This window comes from Saccharomycodes ludwigii, chromosome II (assembly GCF_020623625.1).
Source record: "Saccharomycodes ludwigii strain NBRC 1722 chromosome II, whole genome shotgun sequence".
NCBI classification, from domain to species: domain Eukaryota; kingdom Fungi; phylum Ascomycota; class Saccharomycetes; order Saccharomycodales; family Saccharomycodaceae; genus Saccharomycodes; species Saccharomycodes ludwigii.
Window position 1 is genome coordinate 2,280,117 of NC_060201.1, and position 21,775 is coordinate 2,301,891.

The following is a 21,775-nucleotide window of genomic DNA, read 5'->3' on the forward strand; positions in this document are numbered from 1 at the left end:
GTTATTATAATCTCATTTTGGATGAAATTTATTGAAAGCAACGAACGTTAAAAGGTACGGTTGCTTGTTTTTTATGACTCAATATTTTCACTTTTTCATTTTTTTTTTTTTTTTATATTTTTTTTTTCAGTTGCTGATATTTCCTTAACAAGATTATTTTCAGTCCTCTTTTACTTAAAAAAAAAAAAAAAAAAAATACAAAAACAATAATCAACAAATAAAAATGTCCACTCATAAGCGTGTCCTTTTGATTGATAATTATGATTCCTTTACCTGGAATATTTATGAATACTTATGCCAGGAAGGTGCTGATGTCTCAGTTTTTCGTAACGATAAAATCACAATAGAGGAAATAAGAAGGTCAAATTATGATATTATCTTAATTTCTCCTGGTCCTGGCCATCCCATAACCGATTCAGGGATTTCATGTGACGTTATAAAAGAATTAATGGGGGAAATCCCAATTTTCGGTGTGTGCATGGGCCAAGAATGCATGATCCAAACATTAGGTGGTAGTATTGGGTTCGCAGGTGAAATTGTTCATGGAAAAACTTCTTCAATTACTCATGATGGTAAAGGTTTTTTTAAAAATGTTCCACAAGGTGTTGCAGTAACAAGATACCACTCATTAGCAGCTGATAAACCAAGTTTACCCGATTGTTTTGAGATTACGGCGACAACAGACAATGGTGTTGTAATGGGTGTAAGGCATAAGAAGTATATTCTCGAAGGTGTCCAATTTCACCCTGAATCTATTTTAACAGAGGAAGGTCATTTGATGATTAGAAATATATTGGAAATTTCAGGAAAGACTTGGGAGGAATATTATCAAAATATTGCTAATGGTGCAGAAAACTCTAAGAATTCGAATATATCTCAAAAGCCTTCTATATTAAATGAAATATATAATAAGCGGAAAGAGGATGTGAAACAATTGTCAGAAACACCTGGATTTACAATGAAAGATTTAGAATTTAATTTTAATTTGGGATTAGCTTCATCAGTTCAGAATTTCTACACAAAATTGTCGACTCCACCAAATGGAAAAAGGGCATCTGTCTTGGCTGAAGTAAAACGTGCCTCCCCTTCAAAGGGTAATATTGACATAAAGGCTATTTCATCCGAGCAAGCTTTGAAATATGCTCGTGCTGGTGCTTCTGCCATATCTGTTTTAACAGAACCACATTGGTTTAAAGGTAGTTTACAAGATTTAGTGAATGTGAGAAGAGCCTTGGATCTCGAATATGTTAGAAACAAAAATGACAGACCTTGTATATTGAGAAAAGAATTTATTTTTAGCAAGTATCAGATTTTGGAAGCCCGTTTGGCTGGTGCTGATTCAGTTTTGTTAATTGTTAAAATGTTAACTGAGCAAGAGTTGAAAGAACTTTATGATTATTCTAAAAAATTGGAAATGGAACCATTAGTAGAAGTCAATTCTAAAACCGAATTGCAACTAGCAATCAAAATTGGATCAAAAGTCATTGGTGTGAACAATAGAGATTTACATTCCTTCCACGTTGATTTGAATACAACAAGTTCTCTAGTTCAAGATGTTCCATCTGGGACTATTTTGGTTGCATTATCAGGTATTACAGTTCCAGAAGATACTAATAAATATAAAAAAGAGGGTGTTAAAGGCTTTTTAGTTGGTGAAGCTTTAATGAAAGCGCCCGATGTTTCAAGCTTTATTGAAAAATTAACCTGTTGATGAATTAATCCATTGACGAATTTGTCGTAATTTTTTTTTTTTTTTTTTCTGATACTATAAATATATATATATATATATGTCTACTTATATATCTCTACTCTAACAATAAAAAAAACTTTAAAAAAAACTTTAAAAAAAAAAAAAATGAAAGGCAAAAAATGAAAGGCAAAAAATGAAAGGCAAAAAATGAAAAACAAAAATAAAAATCAATCTTTTTTACTAACATTTTTCAAAAATTTAGATGAAACTTCAAAATGAACACCAGTAAATTGACCATTAGAATCAGCCGTTTCAATTGCCGTTAAGAATCCAAGGTCACACAGTTTTGGCCAATTAACATATTGGATGCCATTTTTCGTAATGTATCTAAAAGAAGCTAGCAATGTTAAAACAGAGCCTACAAAGAACCCTAAATTTCTAGTAGAAGTAAAATTTTGATCTTTAGGAAAGAAAACAGTTGCAACTAAAACAATAAAAGAACAGTAAATAACTGTTGGTAATGATTGAATTAAAGTTGGTCTTCTATCGGCGAAAGGTGTAACTGTACTATCTTCATATGGTTTGAAGTTACCTAAAAACAAATCATAACTGTCTTGTCTTGGGCCATCAGTTAAGTTATTTTGGTAATAACGTGAGATTGAATTGACCAAGTCATTAAAAGCACCCAGATATGTACGCTTACCGGTTCTCGTAAAATCAGTTTTCAAGGCACCAGTTCCCGAATATGCACAACTAACTGCATCAGCATTGTCAGCCCAAAAGTTTTGGAATTCAAACAATAAATCCTTACTTTCAGATTCCCATGGATTACCCTTTTCAACAACACCAGCAGTTTCAAATTCGTTTTGCAAAACCCAATGAGCTAATACACTTTGAACAACGTTAGTTCTATCCAAGCAATCCATGCAATTAGTTCTAACAATTGCATTTTGTGTTTGTACAACTTTAGAAGACTGACCATCACAGATTTTGTGGAAATAGTTGTTATTTGTTAGGCCTAATTTTTTCAAATGATCAATTAATAACTTAACTCTGTGCCATTGCATTTTACGGCATTCATGATGAAAATCAAAGTAAACATAATGAATTTTTGGATCATTCAATTGGTCAACTATGTTTTCATAGGCTTGTTTGACTGGTAATTCATACCCCTTTTGATTGACTAAATTAACCAAGTAGTTTTCGCCATACAATTTTTCTTGTTGATCAAAGTGCTTTTTAGTTGCTTCCAAAGAACTCTGCTCGCTCACAAATAACTTGGGCTTATACTTCAAATTATTGACTTCGGCCCAATACACTGGTACCGATCCTCTCGTTTGTAAAAAGGAATAATAGTCATAAGCTCTGTTTGACTTGTTTACAACTAAAATTTGCTCTGTTTCATTAAAATTACCCACGTTGCCATGCTCATCAATACCACGGCGAAAGTATCTAGTACCTGCTCTGTAGATACTTCTCCTAGTGATTAACCCTAAAGAGATATCGTGGTTATTAAAAGTAGACTCTACTATCTTAGCATAACCATAAATCATTGGAATAACAAACTTGTTAAACTGAGGATTTTCCTCTTTTGCAACTAAATTACGCAAACCGTCGGTAGCATAGTAATTCCAAAAAAATCTTTTGTCAGCAGTTTTCCAAGTTAATCCATTTGAATTTTCTAATAATTCATTATTTCTTTGCGAAGAATTAGTCAAATCGTAAGTGTAAGAAAAAAATAATGTTGCATTGTTCAAATGTTGATTTAATAACTTTAAGTATTCACGTTCCTCTTTAATTGGTTTGATATCTCTGTTAATAGGGATAATATCACTTTCAACTACTTTGAATATTTTATGACCGTTCAAAACACCAGTGAGATCAACTCTTTTGGCAATGATTACATATGTGTTAATCTTCAAGGTAATACTACCAATAATACCTGCAATTTTTTGAATATTACCAAATTCTGGAAAATCATCAACGATAGACATGGAGGTTTCATTATGGAATTTTTCTGAAAAACATAAAATTGGAGAGGTATCTTTTTCACTAGCGGTAGCCAGTTTGAAGTAAAGTCTATCCTTTGTTTTGGCTAAAATTAAAGGCGAGGACATATTTTATATGGTCTCAAATGGGGTGTGTGTGTCTAAGGAAGAGAAATTATTAACTCTTTTGTTTTTGGATTCTTTTTTTTCTCTATTTTTATAATAAAATAGATATTTTACAAAATCTTTACGAATATCTTTTGGATAGTTATAAATAAGCCATTTAGTATAAGTTGCGCTCGAATACAATTATGATAATTTACTATTAACGACTTTTTTTTAACCGGAAAATTATTTTTTTTTTTTTTTTTTTTTTTTTTCTTTTTTTTATCTACGAGAATAAACAATTATTTATTTCCTTCGGGTAAAAAAAAAAATAAAAACAAGGGAGGTTTTATACAGCTGAAAATAATTGCCACTTATGCCTATCTTTTTCTTTCTTCCTTTCATTATCACCTGTATAAACTACCTGTGACGCTGATAATAACTTATAGCAAAGTTATATAATAACACACACACAATGGCTTACACACTATCTGCAACCTTGGAAGGTCACGACCAAGATGTTAGAAATTTAATTGCAATCGACGCCTCCACTTTTGCTTCATGTTCAAGAGATGGTTCTGTTAGAACTTGGATGCAAGACAATATAAATGGCGCTAGTAGCAACGAATGGAAATCTTTACTTGTTCATCATACTACCGCTTTTATCAATAGCTTATGTTTTCTCGATGGCATTTTATATTGTGGCGGCACTGAAGTCATTATTCAAGGCTTTCCTTATTTATCAAGTCAAGAAGAAAATAATAATGAGCCACTTTTCAGTTTAATTGGACACTCAAAAAATGTATGTGCTCTTTCTTCTTATAGTTCTGATGACGGAGATGATTACATAATTAGTGGTAGTTGGGATCAAACTGCGATTGTTTGGCAAAATGGAGAACCTTTGTACAGATTGGTTGGCCACGAGGCCTCTGTTTGGGATGCTAAATTTATCAACAAACATAAATTTATAACTTGTTCTGCTGACAAAACAGTCAAGATTTGGGAAAATGATAAATGTGTATCGACTTTTACACACTTGCACACTGATGTAATTAGGTCAATTGATGTACTTGGCGACCATTTTATAACAAGTTCCAATGATGGTACCATTAAATACTGCGATTTTGATGGGAAGATTTTGAAGGAATTTTTGGGTCATGAAAGCTTTGTATATCAAGCAATTTTTGCTCAGGATAAAAAAATAATCAGTTGTGGGGAAGATAGGTCCATTCGTATATGGGATTTGGAAACAGGTAACATACTACAGGTCATTACGGTACCCTCGATTTCTGTTTGGTCCGTTGTCCAGTTAAACAATGGCGACATTGTAGCCGGAAGCAGTGATCACCTAATAAGAGTTTTTACCCAAGAAAAATCAAGGTTTGCTTCAGATTTAGAACTTGAAAAATTTAGATCATCCGTTGAAAACTCAGCAATAAATTCAAAGACATTAGGCATAGATGAAACAAAATTGTCACCGTACGAAGTTTTACAATTTCCCGGAAAAAAAGAGGGGCAAGTAGTTGCAGTTAAAACACCCACCGGTGCAATTGAGGCACACCAATATTCAAGTGGAGTTTGGGGTAAGATTGGAGATGTTGTTGGGTCATCTGGAAACGAGTCAAAAGTTGAGTTTGAAGGTCAAACATATGATTATGTTTTTGATGTTGACGTTGAAGAGGGTAAACCGCCATTAAAGTTACCATGTAATGCGAATGATAATCCCTATGATGTTGCAGAACAATTTTTAGCAAAATATGATTTGCCAGCTTCTTTTAAAGATCAAGTTGTTAGATTTATCATTAAAAACACTGGTGGTGTAGATTTAAGCACCAAAGAAAATAAGGTAAAAGTGAGTAATATTTTGCCATCGAAGGAAAATTTTCTTTCCTTGGACAATTTTAATGTTGATAAACTGTATAGTGGTATTTGCAAATTAAATTCTAACGAGGAAAATAATTTTGAGGAACCAACTTTAAATGAATTGAGGATTGCATTGGAAAATCCCGCTACGAATGTTGACTTTTTATGGACTAACGCTGCCATTATTAGGGCTAATTGGAAGCAGAAGGTTCCTGCATATGATATCCTGAGGATAATTGTACCTTATTTGCCCAGTCCTGATAATTTAACTGAATTCATCACTGAAGGTCTAACTAGTGAAAGTTTGGTAGTAAAAATGTTAACAGTAAGATCTTTAGTGAATATATTTCAAAATAGTGACTGGGGATTAGAGTTAATGTCTTCACCAAGTATTTACGAATCTATTTTTTCTGTTATTGATTCTGAATACAGTGAAAATTTTAGACAAAAACCACAAATGGCTATAGCTATTTCTAGTTTAGTTTACAATTATACTGTTTTGATTTTAAGGGAGAACAAGTACGAATTAATTCCTACCATTGCTGACGTTTTAAATAATAAATATGGTAGTAGTCATTTAGTTTTAGATTCTGAGGAGGCGTCTTATAGATTATTGATTGCATTTGGTAACTTAGCCACGATAGAGCATTCTTTGCTACAATACTATTCCAGTATTAGTTGGATTAAAGACGTTAAAGCAAGATATGGTACCGAAAAGCGATTTTCATATGTATTTGATGATTTAAGTTCTATGTAATATAAGTTTATTTGCGTATTTGTTTATGGGTATTAAACTTTTGTATTTTACAAGTATATATGTATGTATTTACGTTTTGTACTTTGTTTAAAGTTTCTATTTTTTTTTTTTTTTTTTTTTTTTGTTTGCGAAAGGGAAAAAAATAATATACATAAAAATTAAAAAAAACTTCCCAATTTGTAACTTTCACTCTTCTTTATTCCTTTATTCATTACTTTTTAACAAAAGAAAAAAAAAAAAAAAAAAAAAATGAAAACCAATAATTTTAACAATATCAACAACAAGAACTAAAAATAACACCAACATGTCGGTTGAAGAATCTTTAGACCAGATTATCAATAGTACCAATCAAGAGCAACAAGAAAAAGAATATACTCAGGTATGTAATAACCAGTAACTGCGTTTTTTCTTTAACATCATATTCCTAATGCAAATATTTCCCTTCAATTTCAACTTACATATCGATAATAAGATTAATATACAGTAAAATGTTACTAACAGACTTATACACAAATATTTATTATTTTTCGATACCTTTTTTTCTTTTTTTTTTTTTTTTTTTTTTTTTTCTTTTTTTAAGTTAAAATTCAAATGAAAAATTTTTAAAATGAAAAGACAAACAGAAAACAAAAAAAAAAAAAAGATCAATAATAATAGATTATAATGTTATATCCAACATAAAGGAACCTGCACGCAAAGTTACGTATTATCGTCGCCGTGATTTGAGAGAGGGGCTAGGAAAGAGATTGGGCTTACCTGATATGCACAGAGATGCGAGAGACTACGATCCTAATACATATAGATTAAGGGTAGGGGATAATAATGAAACTAAAGCAGCTAAAAAGAAGCTACGTATTAAAAATATTCCATTATCTACATCTGATTTTTTAATTGAAGATTTAATAAAAGATATTGTGCCGGAGACGAAGTATCAAGCTTCATTTTTTGATCATAAGGATGAAAGAACTGCGATAATCACCTTTGATGATGAAAGTGTCATGCAAGAATTAGTAGATCGATTAAATGGTAAAGAATTGGAGGGTAAGGCTATTATTGTCGAAATATTTGAAAAAGAAGCAAGAAGAACGGTTTCTAATCGTTTTTCCTCGTCTAGAGGTAGAATAAATAAAAGTTTTGGTCCAAGAGGACCTAGGGGAAGAGGCAATCGCAATTCACGTGGTCGTGGTTATAACACTAGTATCAACTCTAGGGCTAATCAGAACCAGTTAGATAGGGAATTGGATGAATATATGAATAGTTAAATTGTACACCACATGAGGTTTTATGAATAAATAAGTATTTCGTATATATATGTATGTGTGTATAGAGATTATATTAAATATTTAAACGTTTTATTTTTATTTTGACCGAACGCCCTCAAGAAACAACGTGGTTAACAAGCTGTGGTTTTGAAAGTGGCATATCATGCAGCATCTTTAATAAAATTTTATACCTAGGAATAAAATTATAACAGAAACTATTGAAAATCTATTATGAGCAAAAAAAAAAAAAAAAAAAATTACAATGCTTTAATGTTACCCTTAGAACTTCTACTAAAGTTCATCCAAAAATACATGACACAATAATTGGACCTACTAAAATTCTAATATACATATAAATATAAAATACTTGATCTTTACCAAATCCATGCACATATCGACAAATTTCATTATAATTTACCATATTTACATAAAATAAAGGGGAAAAAAAATTTTCGAAGGAATAGTGGATATATAATGAATAAAAACAAATAACTAAATAAGAAAAAAAATTTACTTACAGATCAGAATATGAATTAATGTAGTACTAACACAAAAAGGGAGAAACAATTTTTTTTTTCTCTCAAATATACTGGAAAAACAAAAAACAAAATATAACATAATGCAAGTCTATTTCTCATTTTCTTCCCCCCTCCCTTGTCTTTCACTTTATTTTCTTTACTCTATTTAATGACCCTTACCAGCAATTTCTACAGATGGTGCACAGCCGATGGCAGATTTAATAGACCCGTAGAGACCAAATTGTAAGGAGGTCAAGGTACCAACCATAACCAAACGAGCTGGCAAACCGGTAAAAGAGCCAAAGAAACCCAATTGCTTGGCCAAATGAACTAACAAACCCATGGTAGATTGACCTGGAGCTTTCTTAGTTTTGTTAACCTTGGATAATAATGTATCAGCAGGTTGAGAAACAACAGCAGCAGCAAAACCAGCAGTCAAACCAGAAGCCAAAGTCATTAAAGTATTAGTGACTTTAGACAAGTTTTCTTTTGGACCGGTAAAACCATAGTAAAATTCAGAAGCACGTTCAAAGACTAAAAACTTGGCAATGTTATATGGAATCTGCTTAAACAAGATAGGAGTGAAACCGGAATAGAAAGAGCCGACACCCTCTTCTTTCAATATTCTACTGAAACCGCCAACTAAACCATTAGCAAAAGTTGGTTGAGAAACTAATCTAATTCTGGTAGCTTCCAATGGACACAAAGCAATATCAGCAATAAATTCAGCCATGGCAGCAGAACCAATGTAAATTGAGTTCTTATAGTTACAAGAGGTTTCATAACCTAAATGGTCAATGAATAATTTTTTAAAGATTTCGTAACCACCAAATTTACAAGCACCTTGGATAGAGTAACCTAAAACAGTTGGACCAAAACCAGTTAACAAAGCACCAGCGCCCTCTTCAGCAACAATCTTCTTAACAGTGGCAACCATACCTTTGTTATAAACAGTTGGTTCCAATTGGATTCTAGTTTTGACAACATCAACTGGAGTCAAAGCACCATGGGTGGAGCCTGTAGCGAAAACACCGGCCAAACAAAACTTGGCATAATCAGTGAATGTATATTCAGGAACTTTGTAATCGGACATTTTTTATTTTTATTTTTGTTGTTTTGAGGGTTAAACTAGGAATTAGCTGGGTTATATATCTTGAAACAAGCGGAGTAGAGTTTGTTTTGTTTTTTTTTTTTTTTTTTTTTTTATTATAACGATTACTTGTTTTAGAAGAAAAGGAAACTGTAACTATAAATTAATAAATCAAGAAGTGATAGAGTATAGAGAAATTAAATAACTGAGTAGCTCTCGCATGCATCTTCCAAGGAAGAAGAAAAGAAGAAATAATCAGAAATCAATTTGGGAAAAGAGTTACAAAATACTTTTATATATATGAAAGGAAAAAAAAAAAAAAAAAAAAGAAAAACTTTTTTTATAAAAAAAAAAAAAAAAAAAAGAAAAAAAGAAAAAAAGTACACAAATATTTTTGCTGCGGCAGTTTCTAGGAGATATGGGACCAAAATAGTAAATAATATAGATCTCTTAAATTACGTGTGTTGTAAGCAATAGCAAGAAAGTTGATTAGCCTTTTACAGTTGAACAGCTGGTTGAAGTTTTTACTAGCAATTTAGAAGCGATATGTCAAAATATCGGTTATATTTATGTATTATGTCGATATATCCCTCTTTTAAAAATAAAATCAAAATAACTTTAATAATAATGAAAAAGAGAAACGAAAAAGTTACATTTTTGCCCTCTTTTTTTTCTTTTATTACTATCTGGGTGTTTTTCATATACAAAAAAACCTGGGTTTTTTTTGTAATTTATTTATTTTCTTTTTTTTTCTGTGAATTTTTTGCAATTTATTTTTCTTTTTCAAATCAATTTGATTGGCTGAAATATTTCACTATGAGCGGCACACATAATAACCCCAACTATATTAAAAAAAAAAAAAAAAAAAAAAAAAAAATCATTGGGAGGTGGAGAGCAAGATGTGCTTTTATTGTATGCCGCAGCAAAATACCGAGAAATGGAAAAAGAGTCGCTTTTCGGTGGGTATCCGGGTTACATTAGTATTTAATGCACTGCATAATTCCGATTAAAAAGTAATATTACTTACCCTCCCCCTCCAACTAATATATATATATATATGGATTTTGGTGATAGTTAAACAATTCTGTCTGTGAATTATGCTATTATTTTTAACATAAGGAATAGTTTCATAATTACCAACTAGCTAAACAAGCTACCCTACGATGAACGAAATATTAGTAGAATTGTTAATGCAATCGAGGATGAATCTAATAACTTAGAACTTGAATGGGATAGGAAAAAAAAACAGACAAATATAGTTTCAAAGATTTTTTGTACCCCTTAAGTGTTTATAAACAAAGATGCATTTTTTATTTTATTTTATTTTATTTTATTTTATTTTATAAACAATAGCCCTCGTCTTCATATTTATAAGAGGAAATTTAGATATAAAGAAAACAAGTAAACGGGTTAGTAACACATATTATATTTGCTAAGAACTTTAACTTTCTTTAAACGTATACGACATGTATGCAAATTTTTAGTGGATGCCCTGGTGCTTTTTTATACTACATTGTTTTCTATAACAGTAATTTATACGAATGTCCTCTGACGTTATAACGAATAAACATATTCACAGATCTTAAAAACAGATTTTGGCGAAGAAATAAAAAATTATGCCTTTAAGATGATTATATCCAAATAAATATTGAAGCGACTAAACAGTAATTAGCTTCTGCTTACTAAGCAAACGTTTATTTATTTTATTTTTTTTTTTTTTTTGAATATTTTTTTTTGACAAAATATAATCAAGAAATTCAAAACAAAAGAACAGATATTTTTTTTTAAAAAAAAAATCTCGTGATATACGTGTACAAGTAAAAACAGATATTTCTCTCTTCTTCTATTTAATTTTACAACTACTTCTATTCTTCTAGTCTGTACGAAAACAAATTATATATATATATAAATAAGTGGATTGGAAAAAAAAAAAAAAAAAAAAAAAGAAATAAAAACATTTTTTTTAGATATTATCTAAAGAGACGGGAAGATAGTGTTAATTGAATAAAGTTCCGATCTCATAAACGAAGTAAACGTTCAGAAAAATACCAGAAGAATATAGAGGAAACTTTTTTTTTAGAATGCCATTTATTCAAGATTTTAAACCAGTTGCTTTAAAAGACAGCAATTTATTTAAACCAATCAAAGTTGGGAACAATGAGTTGCCTCAACGTATAGCCATGGCTCCCTTAACAAGAATGAGAGCACATCATCCGGGCAATATCCCAAATAAGGACTGGGCAGTCGAGTATTACAGTCAAAGGTCAGAAAGACCAGGTTCTTTCATTATCACCGAAGGTGCTTTCCCTTCAGCACAATGTGGTGGGTACGACAATGCGCCAGGTATTTGGAGTGAAGAGCAACTTGTGCAATGGAGAAAAATTTTTGGTAAGATTCATGAAAATAAGTCATTTGTTTGGGTGCAATTGTGGGTTTTAGGTAGACAAGCGTTTGCTGACAATTTAGCTAGGGACGGGTTGCGTTACGATTCTGCCTCTGATGGGATTTACATGGATGAGGAAAGCAAAGAGAGAGCTTTGAAATCCAATAATCCTCAGCATGGAATCACTAAAGAGGAAATCAAGCAATACATCAAGGAGTATGTCCAAGCTGCCAAAAACTCTATTGCTGCTGGGGCAGACGGTGTAGAAATCCACAGTGCCAACGGGTATTTGTTGAACCAATTTTTGGATCCAATTTCCAACAAAAGAACCGATGAATATGGTGGTAGCATTGAAAACAGAGCACGCTTTACTTTAGAAGTTGTTGATGCAGTTGTTGAAGCCATTGGCCATGAAAAAGTTGGTGTCAGATTTTCTCCCTATGGTAAATTTGGTACTATGTCTGGAGGATCTGATCCAACTTTGATAGCACAATTTGCCTATGTGATTGGTGAATTAGAAAAGAGAGCCAGGGATGGGAAAAGATTAGCTTTTATTCATTTAGTGGAACCAAGAGTTGTGAATCCCTTTGATCCAGAAGGTTCGAATGAATATAAAGATGGTACAAACGATTTTGTTTATTCTATCTGGAAGGGGAACATTATTAGAGCTGGTAACTATGCCTTAAACCCTGAGATTGCCGAACGTGATGCCAATTTGGATGACAGAACCATAATTGGTTATGGTAGATTTTTTATTTCTAATCCTGATTTGATTGACAGATTAGAGAAGGGATTGCCATTGAATAAATATGATAGATCTACTTTCTATGCTTTTACTGACAAGGGTTATACCGATTACCCTACCTACAGTGAAGCAGTTAAATTGGGTTGGAAATGAGATTAGTACAGTATATATATATATATATATATATATATGTTTATAATATGTTTTAATGACTTTGGTTAGGAAAGATTTTTTTTTTAAACATTTTTTATTTGTTTCTTATGTTGCCTCTATATCTTGGGTTGTGGGCTAATTTCTTTAATAGCCATTGGAACAGTTCATTTCCCCGGGTATTTAATTAGTGTTGAAGTGTTATTTCCCTCAATGAGTATTTCTGTGCCAATTACTGTGCTCAGCAATATGAAATATTTACATTCTCTTTGTTTAAAACTTTTATCATATACGTTTTTTTTCTTGTTCTTCTATATCTTTCTAAATTAATAGACATGCAATACATGTAGATTTTGAATATTGACAAGGTAATGTTTTGTTAAGAAAGGCTGAAAAGTAATCCCTTATATATACTTTTATATATACTTTTATATTTTCACAATGATCGAATTTAATCTTTTATTATTATCGATGCACTCCAGTATCTTATACTTAAAGATTTTTTCCAAACAATAATATTATCGAATGAAATTAAATGCATATGGAAGGATGAATTTAACCATTTACATCATTTATATTAAAGTGCATCCACCTCCCTTTAGTCCTACTCGCTTTTATTTCCTGAAGTAATATTATACTGTTCATATTTTCAGAGTTTATAGTTAATACGTGATTGCATGTGATTTAGGTCAGGGCATATTCCCGTCGTACAAAATACAAATTTGCTACAAGACCATTTTATATATATATATATATATATATGATCAACGACCGCACAATACAAAACTAGAAAGTATACTCTTATGACAATAAGTGAAGAGCCCTAATACAAAAGTTCCGGTAGAAAAAAAAAATAACAGTCCGAGTGTCAGTGATAATCCGGGTAACTAACTGTTTCAACAAGTTGCGCCGCATTTACATGTGATCTACACTATATACGACAAACGCATGTCTTAACGACAACTTGAACATATAAGATCGTGTATTTTTTTTTTTTTTTTTTTTTTTCTATACATTTTTTTTTTTAAATATGGTAGAAAATAAACATAGTAAAAAAATAAAAATAAAATAATAATCCACTCAGAATTTAAAAGTATAACAGGATTCGAAAAACTTATATTCCAAATCAATGGTTTGTTCGAATATTTTTTCGATATCAGCAAAGTTTTTTGAAACATTTATTTTATCAACTTGAGCCTGTAAAAAATATGTCCATTCTTCAAAGTGCTCACCACTGTGCAAATTAATCCATTCTTTGTATTTCCAATGCAAATCAGAAGGAATCAACTTTTGCTCTTCAGCAATTTGAGCCCACCTTAAATAGCAAAATTCAGAACACCATAAGAATGTAATTAGTTGTTCATAGGTAATGGAATGGTCAGTAGTCAAATTCTTTAGAAAATCCAAATATACACCAACCTCAGGCAAAACCTCAGGTATTTTAGTGTTCTTAGTATCAATAGATGATTCTAATAACTTCAAAACTTGCTCAAAATAACCGTGTTCAGCATTAGCCAAAAAACCTACTTGCTTGGCTAATCTCATCATGACATCATTTTCAGGTGCCAACATTGTAGTTTTCAAAATTGTTCTTAACCCCACATGGAAAAATTTCAAATCCTGTTCTAAATAAATGTATAAGGTTTTATCTGGTAAAGTACCATTACACAATTCCTTGGTTAGCGGGTGGTTGATTGTTTTGTCAAATTTTTCTTGATACTTTTTAATCAATTTATCAGTAACAGACATGACTAGAAAATAGGGGGACGGTAAAGATTATATTTATTTTGCTTTTTTTCTATCAGAAATGACAGATTAAAAAAAGAAAAATAAAAAAGGGAAAAAAGGCATCTTTTTTTTGTTTTAATTGCATTTCATATTCTTTTGTTATTATTCTTGTCGATTTATATATTTGAAATACTCTTAAATTGTTTCCTAAATTTCTGGAATAAAATAACTTAAAATGAAAACAAAACATTCACTTTTATAAAGGCCTTGAGAAAATATTCACAAAAAAATGTTAGAAATAATACATCATATGGCTTTTGCTTGTTTTTTTTTTTTTTATTCAACAAAATCTATTTTAAAATAGAAATTTCATTGACTTTTGTTTTAGTTTTATTGGAAAAGTCACATCTACCATATTTTATAATATTCATTTTTAAAATACTTTGAAAATTATTCGAAAAAAAAAAAAGGTAAAGGTGCAAAATGTTAACCTTATTATGTTAAAACATACGTTCATCGTACAAAATATAGATAAGTTTAAGATCACGTGCAAAGAACGTTAACAAAAGAATTACTATCACGATAAATATAACGGCAATGATAAATAAATAAGTATAGAAAAATATAAATTAAATAATGTGTAGTCTGCAAAGGACTAAGTTGAGAAGACAAAGAATAACAACAAGGAGATATATATGGTTATTTATGCAAAGATATACGATCAATAGCAAGATAATTGCCCTATTCCGGGTAATAAACCAACCGCTCCAACATAATGTAATATAAAAGTTTGCTGATATCAATATGTCTGCGAGAAGAGAAAACAATACATATCATGTGTCATAAAAGTGGAGGATTTAGTTTTTTTGTTTTGATAAAACAAATATATTTAATATCGTTGCTTTATCATAATACCAAAAAAAAGGTAAAATAGAAATTATGTTTCTAGATAAATTAAAATCATAAGCTGGTACATGGCTAAAGTAATCGAGTCAATATTTATTCACAAAAACACTAGTACATATAGTAATGTTTCTTTTTTTGGAAAATGGTTCAAGTGAAGGTTATTTCATGTACTTTAGAGCTACATACCTAACAAATGAAATTGTACAGCTGTTTCCAAGGTTGTCAGATAAAAATTTAACAATTTGCCCTCTGAACATATCAAAGTCTATTTTATGAACTGTTTTTACAAAATTGCTTGCAAACATTGTCAATTTGTTAATATTAGACACCCAAATTTATTACTACCTTGGATGGCATTGATAAGCCAATAATTGAAATTTTTTTTAAAAAAAAATATATTAACACCTGCAGAGTATAATAAAATTTTTGTATTTTTGTGTGATGTCTCGATATTAAAATTCACTACAAACATTAAAATAAGCTCGTCACACAAGGGAATCAATATAATGAAAAACTAACTTAGCATTTCGTTACCGTAGCATACAACCAAAAAAGTAAAAAAAAAAAAAAAAAACATGCCATAGAAGTATTACTAATGCAATGATAGGTAGATTTACTCTAAAAATCAATTAGTAATCAACAATTTAATAGGGATAAATTTTTTTTTTTTTTACAGAATAAGAAAAAATATTTTTTTTTATCAATGCAATAAACAATAGACTTGATCCAAAAACAATTAGTAATCAACAACCTAATCGCATGTTTTAACCACAAAAAAATAGAGGACCTTTGTTAACTGACTTATACCTATTAAATAAGCAATAATATAAACTTTGTTATTATTATGGTAAAACAAAGAATTTAAAACTAAAACTATCATTACGATAGTGTCATTGATAAATATGTACATTAATTTTTTTTTTTTTTTTACCAATCTAATATTTTCAACTCAATTTACAATAATCTAAGTCTTATATAAATTGGACGATTTTTTGTTTTTCATTTTCGTTTTCATTTTCATTTTCATTTTCATTTTTTTTTTATTTGGGAAATTCCAAATGTATCAAACCAAATCAATTAGACAGATAAAACACCCATTATAATATCAAACCACTTACAATGCCATTTATTCAAGATTTTAAACCAATTGCTTTAAACGACAGTAATTTATTTAAACCAATCAAAGTTGGGAACAATGAGTTGCCTCAACGTATAGCCATGGCTCCCTTAACAAGAATGAGAGCACATCATCCGGGCAATATCCCAAATAAGGACTGGGCAGTCGAGTATTACAGTCAAAGGTCAGAAAGACCAGGTTCTTTCATTATCACCGAAGGTGCTTTCCCTTCAGCACAATGTGGTGGGTACGACAATGCGCCAGGTATTTGGAGTGAAGAGCAACTTGTGCAATGGAGAAAAATTTTTGGTAAGATTCATGAAAATAAGTCATTTGTTTGGGTGCAATTGTGGGTTTTAGGTAGACAAGCGTTTGCTGACAATTTAGCTAGGGACGGGTTGCGTTACGATTCTGCCTCTGATGGGATTTACATGGATGAGGAAAGCAAAGAGAGAGCTTTGAAATCCAATAATCCTCAGCATGGAATCACTAAAGAGGAAATCAAGCAATACATCAAGGAGTATGTCCAAGCTGCCAAAAACTCTATTGCTGCTGGGGCAGACGGTGTAGAAATCCACAGTGCCAACGGGTATTTGTTGAACCAATTTTTGGATCCAATTTCCAACAAAAGAACCGATGAATATGGTGGTAGCATTGAAAACAGAGCACGCTTTACTTTAGAAGTTGTTGATGCAGTTGTTGAAGCCATTGGCCATGAAAAAGTTGGTGTCAGATTTTCTCCCTATGGTAAATTTGGTACTATGTCTGGAGGATCTGATCCAACTTTGATAGCACAATTTGCCTATGTGATTGGTGAATTAGAAAAGAGAGCCAGGGATGGGAAAAGATTAGCTTTTATTCATTTAGTGGAACCAAGAGTTGTGAATCCCTTTGATCCAGAAGGTTCGAATGAATATAAAGATGGTACAAACGATTTTGTTTATTCTATCTGGAAGGGGAACATTATTAGAGCTGGTAACTATGCCTTAAACCCTGAGATTGCCGAACGTGATGCCAATTTGGATGACAGAACCATAATTGGTTATGGTAGATTTTTTATTTCTAATCCTGATTTGATTGACAGATTAGAGAAGGGATTGCCATTGAATAAATATGATAGATCTACTTTCTATGCTTTTACTGACAAGGGTTATACCGATTACCCTACCTACAGTGAAGCAGTTAAATTGGGTTGGAAATGAGATTAGTACAGTATATATATATATATATATATATATTGATTATGCTTGCATGTATTGGCTTGAAGTATAACATGTTTAAAGTTTTATATGTAAGAGGAGGGAAGAGGGGGTTTTTTTTTTGTTATTATCCATAAAACTGTTTACAAAAACTTTTTTTTTTTTTTTTTTTTTTTTTTTTTTTTTTTGTGCAAGATTTTGTTAAAAAACAACTTTTTCCTTTGGATACACCATTATATATATATATGTGTGCTAAATAAGTAAACTGAAAAGTAAATATTTACGAACGTATAACAATAATAATCCAATTAGTATTACATTAATGAATAATGTTTTTTTTGATATATATGCTATTATCTAACTATAAATCAAAAACATGATATGGAAGCACCGTATATACTACTATTTTCTAGAAATATAAATTCAACTTTTGGTAGATTTAATCTTTTACAATAAAAATTAAGATATCCTTCAACTTTACCTTTATACCCAGGAAAGTATTTTAGCATAGACCCAACAACAGATATGTACACTGTCTCACGTGCTGATGTTGCTGATGTTGTTGCCTCTGCTAGTTGCAGCAATGCAATGATATACATAGCTAAGATAAGGGAGGCTCGTTTAATAACCACATCAATAATATCCTTAACAAGTTCATATTTGTCGGGTTTCAAGCCAGACACTTGGTTGACGTCGATATACAACTTAGCGAAAAATTCGGCATCGCAGCAATATTTTCCCTTTGTAAATAAAGAAGGTATCACAAATGAGCATTCGGCAAATACTTTAGCAATCGTTAATCTTATAATTTCCGGAATATAACGTCCAGCAGTCAATAGCTCTAAAGGTTGGAAAACACCATACTGATCAGTAGTCAAATGTGGGGGTAAGTATTGTTCGTAGTTTAAATTCCAAAACGCGCACATTTGCTTATCAATATCAGTAACATATTTTTGTAAATTGTAACCGAAAAAAGATGATTCAGCATTAACCAAAACCTTATCGCTAGGACTATTAACCGATAATGGTAGCCTTTTGTGTTGACCAAAAAGAGAATTGTTAATTGCAAAGCAACTATTCAAACCAGTTCCTAAAACCAAAGCCAATTTAGACTTTACTAAATAGGCACCAGTAACAAAAACAGCAATGGAATCATTTACAATGGATCCAACATCAATATCCAATCCTTCCTCTCTGAAATTATTCTCAAAAATATCTTTTAAATCACCACCAAAATATTCCTGACAAACTTCAAAGCCTTTACCCAAGTCAGATATTTCCCCTCTGTTAGAAGCATCCTTTTGAACCATGGGGAAACTCCACGTAATACCAACTTTGAATTTTCCATTATTATTAGAAAGATCAACTTTGTGTTTAATCTTTAGAGTTTGCAAAAACCCTTTAAACTTTGAAATTATCCATTTTAACCAATCCTTATCGATAACTTTATTATCGTCAGCAATGCACCAGGACTCTGACAAAATACAATTGATTTGATAATTAAAAGAAAGTTCCACCATGGAAATTCTTAATGTGGAACCCCCAATGTCAATAACAAAACAAGTACCATTAACTTCTTGATTAGGGACTACATTGAAAAAAGGTCTCATGGAATTATATGATTTATAAATAGCATCAAACATGTCTTCCTTAAATTCTAAAACAATTTCATCAAAGTTCTGCTGTAACTCAGCTATATGAAAATATTTATTTAAGTAATAAGTTAGGGCATTCTTGTTGGGTATATGATTAAATTCAGTAAGTAATTTCAAAGGTTCATATTCTTTATCCTCTGCTTCAACAATGGAATTGGAGGAAACAACTATCAAGTCCGACTTCGAGTCATTTAGGAAATTTCCTTTGTCTTCGATGATGTCGTTAAACAGTACTTCATAAGTTCCCATTGATCGTAATGAAAAAAAAAAAATTGTTTTTTTCTTTTTTTTCTTCTTCTTCTTCTTCTTTTTGTTAATGATTCTGGTGTTTCAGAACAAACTTTAAAAACTTAAATATTTTTGTGTATTTTGTTAAGAAGAGTAAAATTTAATAATATCCACACATACACACACACAAACATATACATATATATATATATATATATATATGTATGTTGAAAACCAATATTAATAATAAAAATAACAGTAGACAAAAATAATAAGCTTATTCTAATATATGATTATATTGAAATTAATGAACTTATTATTTACTATATAAGGTAGCTATTTAACACCTCTAACATAGTCACCATTTTTATTAAAAAAAGATTAACTTGGTGTTATGCAACTTAATATTTTATTGTCATAACTCTATGATACAACATTAACAAGAGCAAATATATTTCAAATAAAATTAGCGATAGAAGGAACTTTAGATATTAACTAAAAACGGTTGCTATCAAAAATTCATGGCCAGTAAACAATTTTTTTTTTTTTTTTTTTTTTTTTTTTTATGATTTTTGATTTTTGAACGCAGTGTAAAATATTGGTATACCACATGTTATTATGCTAATCTTGCTTAATATCATATGTTGCAATTTGTTTTCCGTTACTTTTTTTTTTTGGTAACGAACAGAAAAAAACTTGCCCAAAGATTTAGTTACAAAAAAAAATACTACATTGTCTCAAAACAAATCTTTAAAAATATTCATACAGATATTGTTACATTTTTAAGTAATAGCATTGTAATAACTATGTGAAAATATAAATACGAAGCAAAAAAAAAAAAAAAGTAACAACAAGGTATCCATGAATGAGCTTATTCTTCTCAAGCAGAAGAAAACTAATTTCTTATCAAAAAAAATTTATTTGATCTTAGATATCTTTTTATTTTTAATGAGATATAAGATGGTAACATACGAACTTTTCTTTTTCCTCGTAATAAGCGTAGCTAGAGTATCGGATAATTCCAAGCGCTAATAAATTATCTAAATATAGATGCCAAAATCGGTACGATTGATACAATAATACTTCGGTATTCACTAAACGGACATTTTACCAGTGTTCGGACTTAGTACGAGTCTACGAGTGGAAAACTTAATAAGTTACTAAAAATATATATACAGGTGACAAATAAAAGAAAAAAATGGAACAGGCTGTAGAGAAAATATTTCGTTGCTAATGGATACAAGTATGACAATAATTTTGCTGGAATTTGTTACCAATAGTTTTAGCTCTTTGTTAAGCACCAGCCGTTAACATTATGAAAAGTAACAGATTAGTTATTAGTTATACTAATGCGATTAGATATAGCTAATTTCATTACTTTTTTCACTTTTTAAGTTACAAATGGTTATTGTTAAACAACTATTACTCATGATAAAGATATTAAGAGCAAATTATTTGGACCCAAATAAAGTTTATTGTAGTTATGTTTTTAAAAAAGAGAAAGACTAAATATTTTGGAAAAATTGCAGATTCCACGAGCACCATAACCAACATCTTACCTTTTTTTTTTATCTGACATAATATTAAGGAAATTTTGCTAATACTATATTTTATTATACATTACTACCAATACACCAAGTTTAATACCTAAGTAATTATAAAAGAGAACTTTTACATGATTAGATTAGATTAATTCTATGATGTGATTCTTATTTTTACCTGATAAGATGACCAATATTGGAACAAACTTTAGATTTTATCAGCCATTTTTTTTTATGCATTAGTTGTTTTCTTTTTGAACATATACTAAAACAACTTTCTAGTAAATTTTTCTTTAAAAAAAAAAAGATCTTAATAGTCCATGGGTTTCTATTTTTTTTTTTTTTTAGATACAACCTTTTACTTTTCACACTTGATGGATAAATCGAATACAATTTAGCTACTAAAGATATTGTTCATAATAATGAAGATGTTGCAAAATTCCTGTTTTGCAAATGCGACCCATTCAATGCGATTTTTTTTTTAAGATAAAGGTATTTGCTAAAAAGATTAAATTAAACATTTTAAAATTTTGTTTTTAGATTTTGTTGATTGGAAGTAAAACGGAGAAGTGCTTACATTTTGAATTGGGAGTTAAGCAACTGTAGTATTATTTTTTTTTTTGGCCATAAAAAAAATTAATTCTTGGAAGATCCTATAGCCGTTTGTTTCGTAAGGGGGGACTTGAACAAATAATATGCTTTTAAGAAGAAAATCAAGAAAAAAAAAAAAAATACACAGCCATAGAAACATCCACGAACGGTTGAAATAAAAAACTTTTTTTTTTTCATAGCTTTACAGTAACAGACTTTGGAAACGTAACTGTAAGTTTATGTTACACGATGATTATAT

At 30.4% G+C, this 21,775-nt stretch overlaps 8 protein-coding genes across 8 annotated transcripts; 4 read left to right on the forward strand and 4 right to left on the reverse strand.

The window, feature by feature from the left end:
- Window positions 1-223: 223 nt before the first annotated feature.
- On the forward strand, window positions 224-1,711 carry TRP3 (bifunctional anthranilate synthase/indole-3-glycerol-phosphate synthase; the record flags this gene model as incomplete). Its single annotated transcript, XM_046080627.1, has 1 exon — window positions 224-1,711. One exon carries the CDS (start codon window positions 224-226, stop codon window positions 1,709-1,711), a length of 1,488 nt encoding a protein of 495 aa, XP_045936337.1.
- A 206-nt stretch (window positions 1,712-1,917) lies between these two features.
- SAC1 (phosphatidylinositol-3-phosphatase SAC1) lies at window positions 1,918-3,807 on the reverse strand (the record flags this gene model as incomplete). The annotated part of the gene is made up of 1 exon (XM_046080626.1): window positions 1,918-3,807. The coding sequence occupies one exon, from the start codon at window positions 3,805-3,807 to the stop codon at window positions 1,918-1,920; it is 1,890 nt and encodes a 629-aa protein (XP_045936338.1).
- A 451-nt stretch (window positions 3,808-4,258) lies between these two features.
- Window positions 4,259-6,403, forward strand: DOA1 (Doa1p; the record flags this gene model as incomplete). Its single annotated transcript, XM_046080625.1, has 1 exon — window positions 4,259-6,403. One exon carries the CDS (start codon window positions 4,259-4,261, stop codon window positions 6,401-6,403), a length of 2,145 nt encoding a protein of 714 aa, XP_045936339.1.
- A 304-nt stretch (window positions 6,404-6,707) lies between these two features.
- Window positions 6,708-7,665, forward strand: YRA2 (Yra2p; the record flags this gene model as incomplete). The annotated part of the gene is made up of 2 exons (XM_046080624.1): window positions 6,708-6,782; window positions 7,135-7,665. The coding sequence occupies 2 exons, from the start codon at window positions 6,708-6,710 to the stop codon at window positions 7,663-7,665; spliced, it is 606 nt and encodes a 201-aa protein (XP_045936340.1).
- A 684-nt stretch (window positions 7,666-8,349) lies between these two features.
- On the reverse strand, window positions 8,350-9,276 carry MIR1 (Mir1p; the record flags this gene model as incomplete). Its single annotated transcript, XM_046080623.1, has 1 exon — window positions 8,350-9,276. One exon carries the CDS (start codon window positions 9,274-9,276, stop codon window positions 8,350-8,352), a length of 927 nt encoding a protein of 308 aa, XP_045936341.1.
- A 2,078-nt stretch (window positions 9,277-11,354) lies between these two features.
- SCDLUD_002236 (alkene reductase) lies at window positions 11,355-12,554 on the forward strand (the record flags this gene model as incomplete). The annotated part of the gene is made up of 1 exon (XM_046081558.1): window positions 11,355-12,554. One exon carries the CDS (start codon window positions 11,355-11,357, stop codon window positions 12,552-12,554), a length of 1,200 nt encoding a protein of 399 aa, XP_045936342.1.
- Window positions 12,555-13,631: 1,077 nt separating this feature from the next.
- Window positions 13,632-14,300, reverse strand: PET18 (Pet18p; the record flags this gene model as incomplete). Its single annotated transcript, XM_046080622.1, has 1 exon — window positions 13,632-14,300. One exon carries the CDS (start codon window positions 14,298-14,300, stop codon window positions 13,632-13,634), a length of 669 nt encoding a protein of 222 aa, XP_045936343.1.
- Window positions 14,301-17,869: 3,569 nt separating this feature from the next.
- SCDLUD_002238 (hexokinase family protein) lies at window positions 17,870-19,405 on the reverse strand (the record flags this gene model as incomplete). The annotated part of the gene is made up of 1 exon (XM_046080621.1): window positions 17,870-19,405. One exon carries the CDS (start codon window positions 19,403-19,405, stop codon window positions 17,870-17,872), a length of 1,536 nt encoding a protein of 511 aa, XP_045936344.1.
- Window positions 19,406-21,775: the final 2,370 nt, after the last annotated feature.